At 39.8% G+C, this 19,863-nt stretch overlaps 1 protein-coding gene across 1 annotated transcript in view; it reads left to right on the top strand.

Moving 5' to 3' along the window:
* LOC139129231 (scavenger receptor cysteine-rich domain-containing protein DMBT1-like) overlaps positions 1 to 19,863 on the top strand; it is a 41,393-nt gene that overhangs the window by 3,220 nt on the left and 18,310 nt on the right. The window contains exons 2-6 of the mRNA XM_070694875.1: positions 4,743 to 4,831; positions 6,238 to 6,391; positions 8,967 to 9,142; positions 16,855 to 17,008; positions 19,339 to 19,491. Of these exons, the coding sequence (XP_070550976.1) occupies positions 4,743 to 4,831; positions 6,238 to 6,391; positions 8,967 to 9,142; positions 16,855 to 17,008; positions 19,339 to 19,491 (726 nt within the window). The remainder of the gene's footprint in view (positions 1 to 4,742; positions 4,832 to 6,237; positions 6,392 to 8,966; positions 9,143 to 16,854; positions 17,009 to 19,338; positions 19,492 to 19,863) is intronic.

The raw sequence follows: 19,863 nt of genomic DNA, 5'->3' as shown, positions 1-19,863 counted from the left end.
AACATTTCTGTTTTTTGTCAACCATGACTGCGCATTGTTTTGATAATCTACTGTTGAAGATATTAATAGTAGTTCAACCCCTTAACGTTAAAGCCAAATACATTGGCAAAACGAGGTTCTGAATTTCATAATCTCGTGTTATGTCGATTGATAGATAGATAGATAGATAGATAGATAGATAGATAGATAGATAGATAGATAGATAGATAGATAGATAGATAGATAGATAGATAGATAGATAGATAGATAGATAGATAGATAGATAGATAGATAGATAGATAGATAGATAGATAGATAGATAGATAGATAGATAGATAGATAGATAGATAGATAGATAGATAGATAGATAGCAGCGGGAATGGCGGATTCTGACAAAAATGCTAACTCTTCTCAGGCAGAGGATCCGTGAGGGTTCTCAGCACTTTTTTGCGAATGACATGTTTAGAAACAAAAGTAAATGTATTTGGGGACGGTGGTGACTTTTCTTCTGTCCCTTCAATCACATGACCGCGTTTACTTAACCTCGAAGAAACCCCCCGCCGGAGGAGTCAAGAACCCCCAACAAATAAGACGGTTGGTTCTGCACTTGACGGGAAACACTGGGGGCGGTGTATACTTTGTGTCGGTACTGAAAGGTGCGACAGGGTCATGGCCAGCGCCCTCTTAATGAGGACAAAACCCTAAAATAGCAAGTGCACAGTGCATCCGAAGATATATCTCGTCATAATATGCCACTTACATGGCGTGTGATTCTGCGCACGTAACTGTGATTTACTCCAAGTCAGCGCCACCGCACAAGTGTAACACCGCTGTTAGCGGTGAGAGTTGCTCAAACGAGGGTTACGCCGGGAGGGCTGTGTTTGTTTGTTGAATTATGCCAAGAGTGTCTGGCAGGGGCGAGTCGTCTTATATTGTTATCAAAATAAATTTTGGCTGCCCAGATGTCATAGTTGACACCGAGCAATGGCAGGGTGGGGAACCCTTTTTTTCCTTCTTCTTCAAGGAGTTGCACATGTGACTGATCGGTACTTCCGTGAGAACGAGCGCGTTCATGTGTGCTGTGCGACACGTAAGTTCTGATGCGCACTTGAGCGTAGGTAGAAAGAAGCCAGGCAGACTGCAGCTTCTCAAGACCTTTGATGGAATTCTTCAAAGGAAACTGAGGTTGCCCCATCATTCACGAATGCCTGTCCGTTTGTCTATCCATCTATGCTCACATCAAACACACAAACGAACAAAAAAGCAAAACATTGAGAAACACAAATTTAATTCAGGCAAAAAAAAATCCCGTTGCCATTACCAGATATCTTTGTAATAAGCTGACCAATATAGGATTTCATTCTGGTAGCGGCTAGCTTATTTCCTTTAATTTGTACTTACTAATTTTATCGAACGCTGCAGGTGTCTGTCCAAATATTTATCGAAAATACTCGCAGCATTCTCTCGGTCTTTTAATGTTGAACAAGTGACAGAACGTGTTAAAATCATGCTGACATTACTATTATAGTAAGTCGAGGGAAAATTGAGCGACTGTATTGAAGCAATTGGCGAAGTCGTGCTTTGCTTTTTACATGACCGTGTATACTTATATACTCTTCAAAATTCGCGAGAATTCTCTTTTGTACTGAGACGTTCCGTGTAAACTTTCACAGTGGCTTATTGTAGCACCGACAGAAGAAGTATTTCCGTGGTTTGCATACCCCAATGAATGACGGGAGTGTTGTGACTTCATAGCCAAGACTACTGATTTTTTTCATGCAGATGCGATACTAAAATCCTGCGACATCTTAGCCATTCCACTCACATATTTGTTCCATGTGTATCATAACGCGCATCTCATAACCATCGCTATTTCATAAACTCTCAACTGGCTTCGAAGTTCGACAGATTATCGGCTGCATCTTAACAACTAACCACAAAGTGACTTTGAGTTATGCCTTCAAATACTTTACGTTGACTTCAGGTCGGAGATGTCACATTCGTTTTTTATGAGCGTACCATCATAAACGTCAGATAAGTTGTCGATTTTAAACAATATGAGCTCAAACGGTGACTCCCGCGATGGGGACTTGTCAAGACAGAAGACAGAGTGCTTGTTTTTTGTTTGTCTTACGCACACCCATCTCCACCAAAACAGTGCTTTCCCACATCGACTCAACATCTAAGATTTTGATACAGCCTGTAATCTTAGTCATTTATTTTAGCTTTCGATTTACTTATGTTTGTTGTATTCGAAGTTATTTGCCTTTAGAGAAACATGATAGAATAGTTTTACTGTGGAAAATCTGACGATGTTGCTTCGTATACGCGCTTCGGCGCATGTTTCATAACATCGTGTTCTTCTGAATCTTTGAAGTTTGAGCAAAGCAAACCACACAAAAAAGAAAGCAACAAAACCATAAAATCAAAAATCAAAAACAAAGTCAAAAAAAAAAAAGAAAACGTCAAACATTTCCCCGAACAGTGTAAATAAAGACATTGAAGATTCTTGCAGAAAGGTTTACCAAAAAACAAATATACACGCGAGCGTTTACTGAACACAATTTTTATTGAAACTTTCAGCAAGTGCAGGGGGAAGATTTTACAAAATTTTCAAGTCGCTCTGAATTATCTCAGATGCTATCGTTATTTGTCTACATCATATATATATATGCTACTGCTTGCTTATTCATGTATTTGTGTCTGCCTGTCTGTTTGTGTCTCTGTGCCTGTCTGCCCATTTATGTGGGATTCTGTCCACCTGTCAATTGTAAGTAATTAGTCGTGTATCTGCTTCGGTTCTGTCTCCATGCGTACGTTTCGCCAGACCCTCACCGGAACAGGTCATCTTGGTACATTTTATTAGTCGTCCAAAATTACGCACGCTCGGTTTTAGTACCGTTCTGCGTGATTTACACCAGCGTAAATCTCTCCACCGCGGTTTTCTGACGTCCATCCTCCGCCAAGCTATCGACGTGAACGTCAAAACAACTGAAAAACGATTTTCTCGTGGCTAAACCCGCAAGCATTTCAACAAACTGCCAAAGGAGAATCCTTAAACCTTTCCAGAACACAATTGAGCTTGAACACGCATCGTGCGATGCCGGACACTGCCAGTCTATCATACCACCCACAACTATGTCTTCAGCGAAAAATTATTACTTCTTTAATTCGCGTAATTCGACCTTTCCCACCGGAGGTCAAGTACCCTCTTTTCAATTTTGACGGCGAATAGAAGTCCAGGCTTCGCATCTGGGAGCCTTAACCCCAGGGTCGCTGCTCAGGTCACGTGTGTTCTGTAATTTTGTAAGTGGAACGTGTCGGATCGCTTTTCAAGTCGTTTACGTCGGTGTCACAGAATGACCCCCCGAGTAGGACTTTTTCGACACCAGAGCCCTTAAGGCCAATAATATTATGCTTCCTTCCGAGACTGATACATAGCGTCATGTCTGCGGTGCTTTAAATCTCGCCATCGCGCCCAAAATGTCCAGATGTGTTATTTTGGAATAAATCTGAAGAGGGGTGCGATAGACGTCCCTTCCCATCGCTTTTGAACACATGGTTCGACAGAAGGAGAGAAACGCAAAATATGTGTTGTGATTGGGTACTTTTTTATTGCTCAAATTCCGAATTCCAAGCTGTCACCGCGGCTGAAAGGAGGGCGGGTCGAGGACAGGACGGTGTCGAGATAATCAATTTGTAAATGAATGAAATATTTGGTCTGCTGGCTAGCGCTACTAGGCTTTAACCATCCGCTGTCAGAGACAGCAGTTTGTAGCAAGACTCAGGTCCCCGACTGCCTCTGCAGAGAGATCGCACAGAGTGGATAGAACACGTTCAGTTCGTCCCGAGCGCTTGCAGTAATATTCACACTGGGAGATCAGACAATCGGTAAGACGAACCATTCCGAAAGTGAACCACCTTTCGTCGGCTAGCTATGTAATTTTTCTTGCAATTTCGGCGCTGTTTGTTTTTTCTTCTTGATGTTTGTATTATTCTGTACACACAGAATAAGAACTCTACACTTACCTTTCACTCACAGGTACTTCAATTCTTCGCCTAAAAACATACTGGAATTCCACAATATAGATATTCTGATGCGAATGTAGCCAAGAAAGTTTATGGACAAATGCATAGGCAATTACTATGAAAGAATTCTATAGATATTTTGGTTGGGACGGGCATGTACGCATGCATGTATGTATGTATGTATGTATGTATGTATGTATGTATGTATGTATGTATGTATGTATGTATGTATGTATGTATGTATGTATGTATGTATGTATGTATGTATGTATGTATGTATGTATGTATGTATGTATGTATGTATGTATGTATGTATGTATGTATGTATGTATGTATGTATGTATGTATGTATGTATGTATGTATGTATGTATGTATGTATGTATGTATGTATGTATGTATGTATGTATGTATGTATGTATGTATGTATGTATGTATGTATGTATGTATGTATGTATGTATGTATGTATGTATGTATGTATGTATGTATGTATGTATGTATGTATGTATGTATGTATGTATGTATGTATGTATGTATGTATGTATGTATGTATCTATGTATGTATGTATGTATGTATGATAGTATGTATCATTGTATGTATTATGCATTGTATATATGTATCATTGTATGAGAATGAGGCATGAACAATTCAACTTTTAGAAAATGATAAAACAAATATAATATCGGCAGATTTGTAAATATCTATTAATATTTTGTTTTAATGTTATAATGCAGATCTTCAAAAGTAACGATGCTCTTCATACCGTGGCTTGCCGTTTTCTTATATACGTCATGCGTGACGTCAAAGCCTGCTCTTCGTTCAGGTGAGTAACAATTTTTCGCTGATTTTCCGTCATGTTCGTCAATTCTGAAGAGGGCGTCACATGTCACGTGTGTCTGTATTAAAGTGCATCATGAGAGAGTTGGCAGCGACGGCTATTAGCGGTAGTTTTAGTTATGATTATCTGGATTTTTTTAAATGCAAGGCTCGTAAAGTTCCCACGAAAATCTGAAAAAAGGGAACTTTTATGAGGATTAATAAACATTAGCAACACATGCAACAAACTAACTTCAGTCAGTCTAGACATCCAGTAAAACACGAGCTGCTCATATTCAAAAGTTCCAGCCTTGTGTGTGTGTACAGCCAGAAATGTTCAAATTCAGTTTGCTGCGAAAATGTGTTTTTAGAATTTGAAGTGGTAGCAAGATTGGGGAATTCTGGGCCCACACTGAGCAATTTCACATATACCCATAATCCTAGAGGGTCAAGTACACCCGTAGATGTGGAGGACCCCTGGGAAACCCAGATTGTTTGCGTGATACAGTTTTGGGCCCGGTATTGTTCAGGTGCACCGAAGTGATATTATTCTGGTCAAAAGATCACAGTTTTGTTGTTAATCTCAAATCAGGTCAAAATGCACGTCAGTTCAACTTGTCTACTTAGACTATTAAAGGTATACAGTCACCTGTAATCTAAATATACCCATATATGGTCAAAGGGGCGTTCCTTGGTATTCAAAATACCGATGTGAGGGCGCTGTTTTTTAAAAAGCGGCCACCTGCTTATAATCTGTGATTGGTCATATTTTCTCTTTCCATGGTAACTGTTGCAAAATTGGAACAGGTGACAGTATACCTTTAAGGTGCATAATGTCCAATCGTTTTGTTCTTTCAAACTGATTTTATAAGCATCTATCAACGATAACATAACAAATTGAACACAATGTAACGTATTTGAAAAACTGATACTGTATACTTCTACCATACTTGGAGCAGAGGTCTGTCCCATAGGGTGCCAGTAAAATAGTACTTTTATCGGTCCCATGATGCATTGCGCACTAGGGTATACAAAGCCTACGTTTAGACTTCATAGAACTTTTTAGCCGTAAGGTATACGCAGGGTAAGTTACCATAGGCTAAAGTGGCAAATCACACCCTGACCTATATTTTCGTCCCCAGTGGATGCAAAATAAATGAGACAACTTTTGGCATTGTAAACAATCCGTTGTACAACACGAAGTCAGTATGTTTTTGTTGTCTTGAGTCACTGGGTGGAGGGACTGTTCTTGAGTGTCCACGGCGTTTGATACAGCCACAGCAATGCATTGTGGGATAGCCTGGAAAAGGTCTATTGAGCCTGTGTTGACTGACCGGAGCTATGAATTTTCAATTTTCTTGACTCCTGCAAGCTCAAATTTGATTTGGCCCTTTCCCATTAAAAAAAATTCAGTACAGGAAAATCAGACGGTAGTGAGGCTGGTCAACGGTACTGTTCCGAGTCAAGGAAGAGTTGAAGTCCTTCTAGACGGTGTATGGGGAACTGTGTGCGGCGACGGGTTCGATAACACCGCCGCCCACGTGGTATGCAGACAGCTCGGCTACAGGTGAGTAAACAATTTAGGTTCTTCGAAACAAGCAAACAAACAAACAAACAAATAAATAAACAAAAGACTGACACATGAACATACAACAAACAACGACGACATGAATGAACTAAAACAAAAATACTGGTAGTGATTGCGTCGTTATGACTTTGTTCTTCATATTTGAAGGCTGTAATATGCGTTCGGGGCGATCTTAACTGCATGAAATGGTAGTTTATAGAGGTATTGTCATATTACCGTTGCTAAGACAACTTGAGTGTTGAGTGAGTGAGATGCATTTATTGCAGTCGTTGGTAGTTTTCAACGAGATTACAGTGACCTTTCCGTGTGTCTCCGACATGACCCTGTTCAGGAATGCTGTTCTACCGAGCATTTGAACTTTTCTTTGTTGCCGGTGGCTATTCCAATCATTCTGATATCAAATTTAGCCATACTTGATATGAAATGATTTCTTTGTATGTTCTTTTCGAACCACTTACCTTTCAAAATTATGAGTGGACGCAGAAACAAAGGGTTTACTATACTGTACTATTGATTACCGCTATGTTACTGAAGTCACTTTTTGATAAACCGTTATCTCCAGTTTATGGTAAATTTAGGTTTTGGCGTCGCACTTCACAAATACTACAGTATTTTTCAAAGCAATATTTAGATTCGAAAGGTCTTTTATTCAGTGATTTAAGGCCATCGGCCCCATACACTCTAACATTACATGAAGGAAATTACATAAATTGACATGTAAATAGTACAAAAATGTACTCAACATCTCAGTACTGTTCAGTAGTTTCTTTTCTAAATTTCATAGCAAGGAATGTAAATGCTGCCAAACGCTGAATTATATGTGAATCAAGTGATTGTCAGATTGCATCAGAGATGAATTTTCTCTCTGTCGGAGGGTTGAAATAACGGGGAATATGTGACCCTTTAACTATCGAAAAAGTTACACAGTAAAACAAAGTGATACTCGTTTTCAACCTCGTTCCTATCGCATAACAAGCATATTCGTTCATGTACATCATTTTTAGTTTTCTATCTGTTTCAATTCGTAAGTGATGAGAAGAGCGTCTCAGACAAGCTAGCATAACCATGTGTATCTTAATTTCACAGGGGAAATATACTTTTCCGGTATAAGAGAACTCTTAAATTCCCGATAAAATGAAAGTTCAAAGCAATATTCTTGTCAAGATGACATGGAAACCCCCTCACACTATTTTCAAATACAGAGAGCCTAACGTTTAGTATGGTGGTAATAATTTACTCGAAGAATGAAAGCGATACACACTTTGGGTAGGAAACCTCAATTGTGGCATTAATGCTAAAAATTTAGTTAAACCAAAGACGGTACTACTTTGTGAAATTTAATAGCTCATTTTAAAGTAGTATAGTAGAAAAAAAGACAATTTTTTTTGCATTATCTATTTTCATTCTTAAACAGTAGGGCTTAAAAGACTGAGATTCATCATAGGTGATCGAAATCTTGATAAGCAAATTTGAAATGGCTCTGTCATTTAAAATGTAGGAACTTTATTGCCAATTAAAATTGCCTTTTTATATATGGTATTAAAGAAGATATTTGAAAATTTCACAAAATTCATTCAGTTATAGCGAAGCTAATCTTTTTGCAATGTTAAATACGGGGATAAAGGAAGCTAGGAAATTGCGTGATTTGCATAAATTTGCACTTCTTTCACACCAAACTTACGACAGTTTGTCATGCCAAAATGTGGACCAAACAATATCCCAATCTTTGATTGAAAATTTAATGAAAACTAAGTGACTCTTTGCATAAAAAAACAAAAAACAAAAAAAAGCAAACAAAAACAAAACAAAACAAAACAAAACGATTAACGCATTTGGTGCAACGCCACCGTTTAGAAAACGCATTTTCTGACTAACATTTGAGGGGAGAGGCATTCATGTCTCCCTCTCCTATTGAATGCAATGACAGTGAATCCTGAAACTCCTCTTGTCAGCACGAAAGGGCCCACCTCGTCATCATACGCTCACAGCTGTCACGCGCACAGCCGAGATTCTGGTTTTGTTAGACCCAAAGAAATACAGTCAGCATAAGATCTTGGGTGAGATAGGTCCACCGTGACAGAGTAGCTACGTTTGGTCTCGCACGGAGCTATCTGCTGCAAACGACGTCGATAAATTGCTGTCTGGAAATTAGACAAACACCATATATAAATCGATTTGACCATTCGAAGTAATGAATCGGGTTCTCGTGTTTTCCCGTGGGCTTGAAACAAAATCGGCACAACTTTGGGCAGACGTTCGATGTGAGTCATCGTATGCCGATATACTTTTGATAGAAGACATACCTTCAGACATGTGTACGCGGTATGGTAGCCGTATTTGTGTTCCTTCTACTCTGGAGGTACAGAGAGAATCTATCTGTTCCACCGTGGGCTGTCTCGCACGTGGCCATTCTGGACTAAAATTGCTCAGGTCACAATGCACGAGACATAGGCATAACAAGTTTGATGATTTCCACACACTCAAATTTCAAACGTCTCGATACACAATACCGTAAACAGTGATTCAATCGTTTTGTTTTTTGTTTTTTTTTCAGCGGCGGGAGGGTAAACATCAACGCCATACTTGTTGTAGGAAACGGCCCAATATGGCTCCACGACGTTCGCTGCACCGGAAGTGAAGCGTCCATATTCTCGTGCGAGTACAATGATTGCAGGTCACACGCGTGCGTACATCACAGGGATGCATCTGTCATTTGCAACACCTCCCCCCGTAAGGAATTTATTTTACTGCATGTTGAGCAGGTTTTGTGTCTGTAAAGCAACTCGTTAAAACTCTAGATTTACAAGATGTCTAATTACAAATAATGTCACTCTTGTTTACTCGATGTCTACCATCTCCTGATATCAAACATAGGCCAACTTTCCCATTTATACACAGTAGTGTGTATGTATGTATGTATGTATGTATGTATGTATGTATGTATGTATGTATGTATGTATGTATGTATGTATGTATGTATGTATGTATGTATGTATGTATGTATGTATGTATGTATGTATGTATGTATGTATGTATGTATGTATGTATGTATGTATGTATGTATGTATCTTTCTATGTATATATGTATGTATGTATGTATGTATGTATGTATCATTGTATGTATCATTGTATGTATCATTGTATGTATGTATGTATGTATGCTATGTATGTATGTATGTATGTATGTATGTATGTATGTATGTATGTATCATACATATGTATGCTTGTGTGTATTCATTGCCTATAGCGTAGGTCGTTTAACCATCGTCTTTGCTTCTGTGTTCTCTACTTTATTACTTGTCTGTCTGCAGATAAGATGTTTTTCCCAACTGTCTTTTGTCATCAGCGTTCAACAAATCAATTGACAGACATGAAATTTTCATGCAAAACATCAATTGCGATATAAAATCTACATCTCCGAATGTACACCCAATACCCATCTGTGAAAACTCATCGGAAACGCCTCTTGAGGGACGAGATCTCTTTGATTGGAATTGATGAAAGATTCGCTTGCTTTTGTCTTACGTAGCCATATCATCTCGCTCTACGGTCTGTGGTTGGATCTACCCGAGACTTACAGACACAAAGAGTTCTAGTATCTAATCACAGACCCTGGAAATAAACCAGGGTCTGTATAGCAGCGCAGTTATCGTACTGAACAGCCCCTGGATGGTTAGCTGTACCGGGACGAGCCCCATCGACGCGTGCGGTACACAGATGAACTCGGGTTCACCTCTCCCTAATAAGGAATTTCCCCAGGTCCATACGTCACCATGAAGGTGACAGTTATGACGATCAGGAGTCATCGCGCAGCGGATTTATACTCTACGGAAGGGTGGCAGTCAACACAGTGGCATAAATCTAGCCCTGTGACAAGACATGGTAAACTTAGCTTGATTCGAACACGATGTTCGAAGTAAAGTGTTTCAAGAACCTTTTAAACATGCAAACAAAGAAATCTACCTAATTATTTTTCACGCGTGGGTGTAGTTTTCGCCACTATTGTTGTATGTTTGGCGCCAGTTCTTGTCGTCTGCGCCATTGTAAAAGAGGTCACAGTCACATAATTTTGTTTTATTTTCATCATCAAAATAATCAACGCCGCCCTGCACTTTGTTGTTGACGTCGTCATCAAAATTGATAACGCGTCATCAGTATTTGCTGTCTCTTTGTCGTTATTTTGGTTGCTGGCTCCAACCCTACGCTATACATCAGACTCACCATCATTTTTTTTGGCTTGTTTGATACCGACAGTGCCGTAATGCTCCGAGACTTAACAGTCGCTTTCTTATCGAGGATGCCGCTATGTTGTTAACATTTACCCAACCACTCCTTCCGATCTTCACACTTTTTTGTTTGAAATGCTCTTACGTCGGTCAAATTTACAACTATTTAATCAACCACACTTAAATAAGAAGAAACAGCTGTATTTAGGTCTCGGCCGACAATTTTTACTGCTCAATTTAAGTCGCATTCAGATGGCCGAGCCTGGGAGGACTCGACATTTCAGCATCAGAAACCGCAACACCTACTCTTTGTGGATCTGACGGACTGGTTATGTTATAATGAGAGACACGATTAAAATTGAAATGTCAAATCAGGTGGAAAGTATGGGGAAGGCACGTATACAACTTTGAAGAACAAATGAACAAAGACAGAATAGCTTATTATTACTTTGTACTCGAAAGAAATTGTAGCATTATTTATAGCGCAGTGCTTTTAGCATCGAGAACTGAGTTATACTTATATATAATATATATATATATATATATATATATATATATATATATATATATATATATATATATATATTTTGCCTGAATACATGGGTAAGGTGCCCGAGAGCAGGTGACAATTTGCCCGACGCCAGGAGGGCAAATTGTCTCCTGCTGCGAGGGCACCTAAACCCATGTATTCAGGCAATAATATTTTTATTACATGCCTCTTCACAGTTAATGCTATATAACATTTAGTTACATGCAGGTCATTTTCAAACAATTTTACCATTATCGACCAGCATCAAACAGATTTTAACGAAAGTCCAAATAGCAGTGCGCGTATGGATATTTTACATCTAGCGTTAAGCGTCTACTTTGACGTCGAAAACATCGAACGGCTTCACTGGACCGGGTAACCATGGAAACCGGTCAGTACATCGTTCACCGGCCCGCTAACATCCCGGATGTTCCTATTCAAATCAATGCACTGATTTGCAGTCTCCTCGAGGCATGTAATAAATCTATATAAGCTTTAGACACATTCTATGTAGTTTAAAACAATACAGAAAATTCGAGCACGAAACTTGATTTTACAAAAAATAGCACATTCATATGTTAACGCCCATGTATCTTTTGTGTATTTGGTATCGAGTCGATGAAAGAATTTGCAATTCACCCATGAACGCATGACAACCTTCAAAGCCCTCGGGGACAGATTGTAGTCGGGACGTCACTTTTTCCATAACCTTTCTGATCTACCGCCTTTGCGGGCTCATTTTGAACAACTAGAAGGAAATAAAAATTTTCATAGTTTTGTGATAATCTAGAATTTAATTTTCCCCATAGAACTGACATTTTGAATTCCAAGTAGCGGTAAATGTTGTTACTCTGTAACCAAAATTCGCACGGTGACCCATGGTTTCCATTCTTTATTAGAAATGTTGGGTGGTTGAGAGTTTCCTCCAGGAACGTTTGAGCAAAAGTTTACATCTTTACACTTTCGAGGCGCATACTGTAAGTACGGTATCGAGTATTGCAACGATACGAGGTTGGATTTCCCGCCAGCAACACTGAGAACTGTGCAACACTTTGCATCAATGGGAAGAATTCACGCAGATCGAGAATGTATGTAGCACATGAACGTGTATAACTTTCATGGGTATCTTCGGTCAGATATCCACTTTTCGATGCAGTAACCCCGTTTTTGACAAATTTTCTGTCAAGCCGGCATCGGAATGCCAAAGGTTGGAATCCTGCGGTTTTCAAAATACCAGCTGCTCACTATGGTTTGTGTTAAATTGTATAGCAGTTCTGTCATTGTTTAGCTTCGGTGTCTCGACTAGAAGGCAAATATGAAAAACCAGTAATGATATTTACTTTGTGCAATAGTCCGGCGATGTCTTTAGGAGTAATGTATCATTCACCGGAGAGAACGGGGCCTTTTTGGCGCCGTCACGCATCCTTGATGTAGGTAAAACGAAATAAACAGATCGAACACGACGGAGAGAGGAGGCATATACATTAAACACCTCGGCCAGTCCGTTCTCACATCGCGAAAAGTATCCGTTGAAGTCTTTTCGACCCCTCGGGGTGCAAACAAGCAATATGATCCGTCATCGGACTTCAAAAGGTCGGAGATTTTTAATAAGGAGAGAGACAGCCAGGAACTCGGGTGACAGGCAGGTTTACAGAATGAGATTTTGACACCCCCGAAGAGGACAAAAATGATATTTTGTTCTGGTACATCGACGATGGAGAGAGAGAGCTGAATGAGGCAAGGAACAAAATGACGAATGCTGGCTGAGCGTAGTTCGCGCTTCAAGGTAGTACGCGCTTCATAATTGAAAAAGAAAATAAACGTTTGCTTAATTTTCCTTAGGAAACTTTCAACCATTTCTTTCGAATCGAGAATCAAAATCAAGGTCACCGTGCAAGAATTCGACACTAGAAAACAAATTACCCTGATTTACACGACTCTTAAAATTCATAACGGCCACCATTTCTGCTTAACTCTTTCGAGAAAAAAATCAATTTTCACAACAATAAGTCGATGAAAGATTTCCTTTCTCTATAATCTTCATAAAGGACCCTCTCAAGTGGTAGATCAGAAAAGAATTGTGGAAGTTCGAGAGTCCGAATAATTGTCCCCGAGGAGCGAATTCTTTTCACCCCTTAGTTTTTCAAAAATTTTATTTTTCGCCACATAGTTAACACTGGCATGGCGGTCATTTTGAATCCCAGATATCGGTAAATGTAAGGAAGTTTTTTTACCTAGTGCCAAACTTTGCACGGCGACCCCTGATTTTTATTCTTCATTTGCTGAGAGAATGGTTGGAAAGAGAATAGTTGAAAGTTAAGTTTTATTGAGGAAAATTTGGGCAAATTTAAGTAAGTATTGCAAGTACGTATCACCTTAAGTACGGTGGCGAGTATTGCAAGGGTATAAAGTTAGATTTCCCGCCAAAAACGCTGAGAATTGTGCAACACTTTGCATCAATGCGAACAATACCTTCATGATAGAGAGGAAATCTTATGTAGCACATGCGCATGTACGAATCAGCAGTGTACATACCGGCAATTTGTTGCAAAATGTTAAAAATTTGATAAAAAAATGCCGTTGCGGTGACTTTAAGTTGTGAAATTATACTGTTAACCTACGTGTAAAATAACCCATTCTGAACAGAAAGAATTGAAAATATCGCACTCATTATTTCGCCCTTAAATATTTGATTCAAACCTAAATGACTACTTTCTAGTTAATCACTGCTAAAAAGCGCCCTCTCACGAAAAGTCAACAATTATGAGGATGGCTTTTTCTTTAGGAATCTCTATTGAGACTGAAAGATTAACTGCTGATGTGCACCGTGCTAATAAGGTTATCTCTAATTGGTCAAATACAACGGAATAGTGGAAAAGTTTGACACTAATAACAAAAAGATATGATTACCAAAACCCCAAACTCATCTTAGTAAAGGAGGAAGAAAGTGTTGTTTGAAATACAGATGGATGAAGAACACCTACAAAAACAGGAAGGATGTGCTATAGGGAATAGTCATAAACAACTTACCTCTCACACCTGATGTGAGAGGCAGGTAGTAACTGTGCAAGAGAGAACGAAAGGTTGGCAACAATTAAAATGAAAGACAAAAACCGGAGTCTCACTGCAGAGCAACAATTAACAAACAAACATATCTCAGACATTATAAGACCGAACTGATAGATCTAAATTGTTGAAGACTAAATAGTACTCGGATTAGAAGCAAAGACTCGATATCGGTGTGTGTAGCTGGCACTTTGGGTGCGCACAAGTATACTACAAGAAGAAACGCCAGACGAGGTAGCAATGTAAACTGTCACCAGGTTTGATTTAAGTCTTTTACATCAGCATGTTTATTTGGAACCTGTGTTTGTAAATCTCTCTCAAACTTTCGTCATAACTGAAGTGACCCTACCGTCAACACCACACATCAAAATAAATGTAAGGACAAACCACTCGACATAAGTTCCCACTTCCTTAATGGAGGAAATCAAAATTTGAAAAATTTTGCGTTTTTAGGTAACCGTGTTTATTATTATAGACTGACAATAACCGAAAGGCACTTAGACGAGGTCATTTTGGTGTCAGGCGCGGGCAGTGACACTGTGCGATCCACACAAACTCACTGTATCTGGGCAGAGTGTCGATTTAATTTAATTCGCGCACTGCTTACATTTTCATCAAATAACACATACAGAAATATCAACGGACTATCCACCATAAAGTGACCTCACTTGTGTGTTATATTTCATTCGTAACTTTTGACGCGATGTGTTTTTTCCTGCTCATCTCCTTGGCGCAACTCCAGTCAATCCATGATGTCAGAGCGCGATCTCGCTGCTTAGCAACAGAGTCAGCTTTCTTCAAACTTTCTTTCCATAGTTGAGAGAGAGAGAGAGAGAGAGAGAGAGAGAGAGAGAGAGAGAGAGAGAGAGAGAGAGAGAGAGAGAGAGAGAGAGAGAGAGAGAGAGAGAGAGAGAGAGAGAGAGAGAGAGAAGAGAGAGAGAGAGAGAGAGAGAGAGAGAGAGAGAGAGAGAGAGAGAGAGAGAGAGATAGACAGACAGACAGATAGGGAGAGAGACAGACAGACAGACAGGCAGATAGACAGACAGACAGACAGACAGACGGTTGGCGAGGGGAGAGAGAGAGAGAGAGGGAATCTGGCATTCTTCCAATTAGCACTTGACCGAGTCAGAAGAACTTGTAAGTTGCCAGCCAAAGAGGATATCAATTTATTTGAGTAAGGATGACATGGCAACATATGATCTGGTCATATGGAGAATCCCATAAACAAAGAGTATATCATGACATTTTTATATTTATTACGTGTTTTTTATTAGTTGACGCCAAGAGTAGTGTGGGATAACATGAGCCTGAACTCAGCAAACGCACAATACGGAAAGACCATTTTCTTTCCAAGCTCAACACTTGTCTCTGTAACTCCTGTGTTTTGGATTTTGGTGGATCATTATATGTTTTTACCAACCTTGCTCGGTCTGTAAGATTATGTCGCGAGAACTTGACACAGCAATGTCCTTGCGCTCTGGGACAGAACATAGCTGACAGAGCATCGTTAGTGAAATAAAAAAAATCTTGTTCTCTGAAGCGGTGATAAAAGGCGAAGCTCTGTAAACTTTAGTCTTCAGAGTGTAAATAATTTGGCGAAGTTTATCGCGCGCTGTCTGAAAGTAATATACACAAACACTGACCCCACATGACCTACACGTTTATGGAAACGCCGGCGTCAAAGCGGATTTATTTTATTAAATAAGAGTTTTCCAAATTCCTCTGCCTGTCTACTGTCTACTGTATGCCGGAGAACTTCTTGTCTGTTTGGTGTGGCAGAATGTTACCTGGATTTTAATACCGGGTTGGACTTTCCAATGGGTTGATCGGTGTGGTGCACGGTGAGCGGGTGATCGGCGGCTGATGATGATGCTTGCCCGGGGTCTCTGGTCAATGGCTCCGCACGGTGTTAGTGTAGTCCGCGACCACGAGAGAACTTCCAGCCCACAGGATATAAACAGTCATATCTGTATGGAGCACCTCTCTCACAAATTAATCAAAATATCAGTGACTAAACTAAATCTGATAAATAAATGCGAAGCTTCTTGTTCATATGGCGCTCGAAATATCTATTAGTCTAAACAGTTGCGAAATTTTAATACACTTGCACCGTGCAAGAGAAATTTCAAAATTCTTTGCACTTGCAAATGTTTTCCCTCGTGCAGTTGTCACCTGAGCCGAAAAGTTTTTCCAACGCTGGCTATGATTGGTAAAGTTCTTTGTTAGACTGAAAGGTGAAATCGTAAAAGAGGCTTCATATAGCACATAACAAATAACATGTTTTTCGACACATGAATGGTGCCTGTCCTCTGCTGTGTCTTTTCTTACAAATAATTTTGGCGCGTTTTATAGATCAAGTTATAAGACGAAAATCTTCTACGTAAAAGAAAATTATCTGCAAAAACTGATAATCAACAGCAATACATTTATGTTTAAATTCCTACATATTCCGAAGGCATTGAGAAAATAGCAAAACAGTTGAACGAACAAGCCAAATCAACAACATTGCAACCTTTTGAAGACAAGTGTCATGTCGGTCCCCACCCTTCACCGACGTCAATATAATTGCAACCTGTTCGGGTAGCTGGTTATTTATTTGTAATTTCCATTTATTTTGCCAGCTTCGAAAAGCAAGACCGTGGTTCGACTGGTAGACGACCCGTCGCCTAACAAAGGAAGGGTAGAAGTCTTTCTTGACGGTCTCTGGGGCACGGTCTGCGGCGACGGATTTGATGAAAATGCAGCCAGAGTCGTCTGCCGGCAACTCGGTTACAGGTAAGGGGCGGGCGAGCGCATGCGTGCATTTATGCAGATGGTACACAGCTTTGCATCGTTTTGGCAGCCAAATTCTTACATATTTAGAGCGTGGGAAAGTGGGTCTACTTGCGATTGTACCCTGCCCTCGTGACGTCAAGCCCGATTTCATCCCCGACAACGTCTACATAACTTGAAATTTTTCCCGCTAAAATTTACTGGACACAATTCTTGTATTTTGTGCCAAGTCGATTCAAAATAAATTCTAGGGAAACTGCATTGCACGTGTTCGTTCTCATTTCGTTGAAAGTAATAGTTTCCGTAACTTGAAATGTAGTGTCGACTCGATGAATTATGTAAGTGTTAATTTTAGGCTCCGAAAACAGGACGGCGTAGTGATATTTCAAAGGCAACGCAGTAATTTGATCGAGACGTTACCAACGTTTTACGCCAGCTAAGGTAGAGGACGCGTATCTTTTTGTAAATTTTTATATTATTTGCACAATATTTGGGTATTTTTTTGGTTTATATCCCTTAAATTAAGAATGTTGAAGTTCAAAATAGACTTCAACTTCGTAACAAGATGCATTGTGTTTGGATATGTAAAATTTTAACAAATTAATATAGTCCGGAAGTAAAAAGTTACAGCATTGCCTGGAAAGTGGATCAAAGCTCGGTACTGTGGCTATTTTTTCAGCTACTACCGAGGTTCGGCCGTCGGCCTCACGCTCTGGCATGGCGTTCGGTCTTTGCTCGACTATATCCAGGCACCGCTGCGAGCACCTGTGGGTGTTGACTTGGTGAACACTTGGCGTTTCAGTATGATTGTGTGAATGGGATAAGAATCTGTGATTTCAAACACAAAGACAACAATGAAAAAAACAAAAAGGACTGTTGCTTGAGCTTCAAATGGTGACAAATAGAGATACAAGTATAGAAGACAAGCAAAAAAGAAGAGTGGGGCTATTTATATTATCATACACCATTGGTAGGCTAAGTGGGAAAAAAGGCAAAGCACTCTCATTATCTACGGAAAATCACCATATTAAGGTCCCTTCACAACCGTGACCATAATTATACTCAAACAAGGCGATTTAGACAGCCCTGAAAGACCAGTCAAAATGCAGTGTTCAATACCACCCCACCCCTCTTATATGCTGTGTTCGTTAGCGTCTGACAAGAGGTCAAACCAGGTCAAGTTATCCATGGAAATATGGGTTTTGTTCGCTGAGAACCAGGGCTCACATGAACTGCTGAGCGATGACGCCGATAACAGTCTGAAAATCTTTGCACCCATGGCCATAATTCAAATGAATTTCAACACAAGATATTCACCAGGCCTGCTTTAATATGTCAGGGTTTCTGGGAAAGAAAAATGTCAAAAGGTCATAAGGTCATTTCTTTGTGGACAGTAATTATTTTGCTTCATCGTAATATTACCAAGAGCCTCGCATATAATTCTCTCTTTTCTGTTCATCTCTGATGACGATCTAGCTTTACGCTGAAATTGTAAATTATGTAAACAATATGACATACAATGAAATGTACATGTATTTATCTCAAGTTTGCTTCTCTGACAGGTAAAAGTATCCCCCTAGAGCATGTTACCTTAGAAAATTTTGTCGTTGTCCGTGCCAAATATCATTACTCGTTGATAATATAACAAAATGAATTCTGATAATTATGAAATTATGAATATATATATTATATATATATATATATATATATATATATATATATATAGTATTATACAATGTCACACAGAATGCTGTGAATGTATGTATATTTGGCCAAGGAATACAGTAGAAGCACAGCCGCTCACACGAGACAGTGCAGAGCAGACAGACAGACAGACAGATAGACAGGCAGACAGACAGACAGACAGGTACATATGAATTGTTAGACAGACAGACTGATAGACAGGTAGGTAGATATAACGTATTCAGAGAGGACATTGTACGTGTAACATTCGTGCATGCTGTCCGCTATTCGCCCTGCATCTTTGCAGCTCCAAAAGGCCAAGTTTTATTTATTTTATCTGTTGCTATCGTGTTTGGATAATTCAAGCGATGACGCCGCACTCTTTAGTCAGTAGTGAGGCTCTTAAACCGCTGAAGGCCGTTTCGACATCCGCAAAAAGATGACACCCTTGTAAGGCGAATACACGGACAGGATTGAATGTTTAACATTAAACCAATGTTTTCAATTGCAGGGGATGTTGTTTTTGAATCCGATATCCATGAACGTGCTGCCGAATAAGCGTTCCGTTCGCTTTTCTTTCCCCCTGATTTAAAGTTTCCGCCTGCTTGCCCGGCTTTAACAACGTCTTTTAAATATTTTATTATTTCCAGAGGCGGAAGAGTAGACAGAGACGCCAAATATGGAGAAGGCGACGGACCAGTATGGCTGCACAGCACCAGTTGCTCGGGTGACGAAGCGTCCATTTACTTTGCGCGGGCACTCGGCACGCGACGCACAAATGCGCTCACTATCAGGACGTTGGAGTGACCTGCGACACCTTGCCGAGTGAGTAGCGGTTTTCACTGAAAACGAGACTAATTTATGCAAATTGTTTCTGTTCCCGTTTCAACGCTTTTCCAACAAACAGTACCGTTTGGGCGCCTCTGATATTTCCTTGCTATTTCTGTTGGTCCCTCGATTGATTCGTGCATCGGATGAGACTTGTCGCCGCCACAAAGCACAGCAACAGGTGGTGAACATCTAAAGATGGCGCGGCTTGCTATTGTGTAAATTTGGATGGTTCTTCCATTTTCCTTCGATACCCATTACTTGAAAGAGTGATGATGGGAGAACCGGCTTCCTTAAATCAATCAGCCTCTAGCGTTTCCGTTAACACTTGTTCGTCGCTTTATTGC

This window comes from Ptychodera flava, chromosome 3, assembly GCF_041260155.1.
Source record: "Ptychodera flava strain L36383 chromosome 3, AS_Pfla_20210202, whole genome shotgun sequence".
Lineage (NCBI taxonomy): Eukaryota > Metazoa > Hemichordata > Enteropneusta > Ptychoderidae > Ptychodera > Ptychodera flava.
This window is presented reverse-complemented; position numbering and strand designations above follow the sequence as displayed.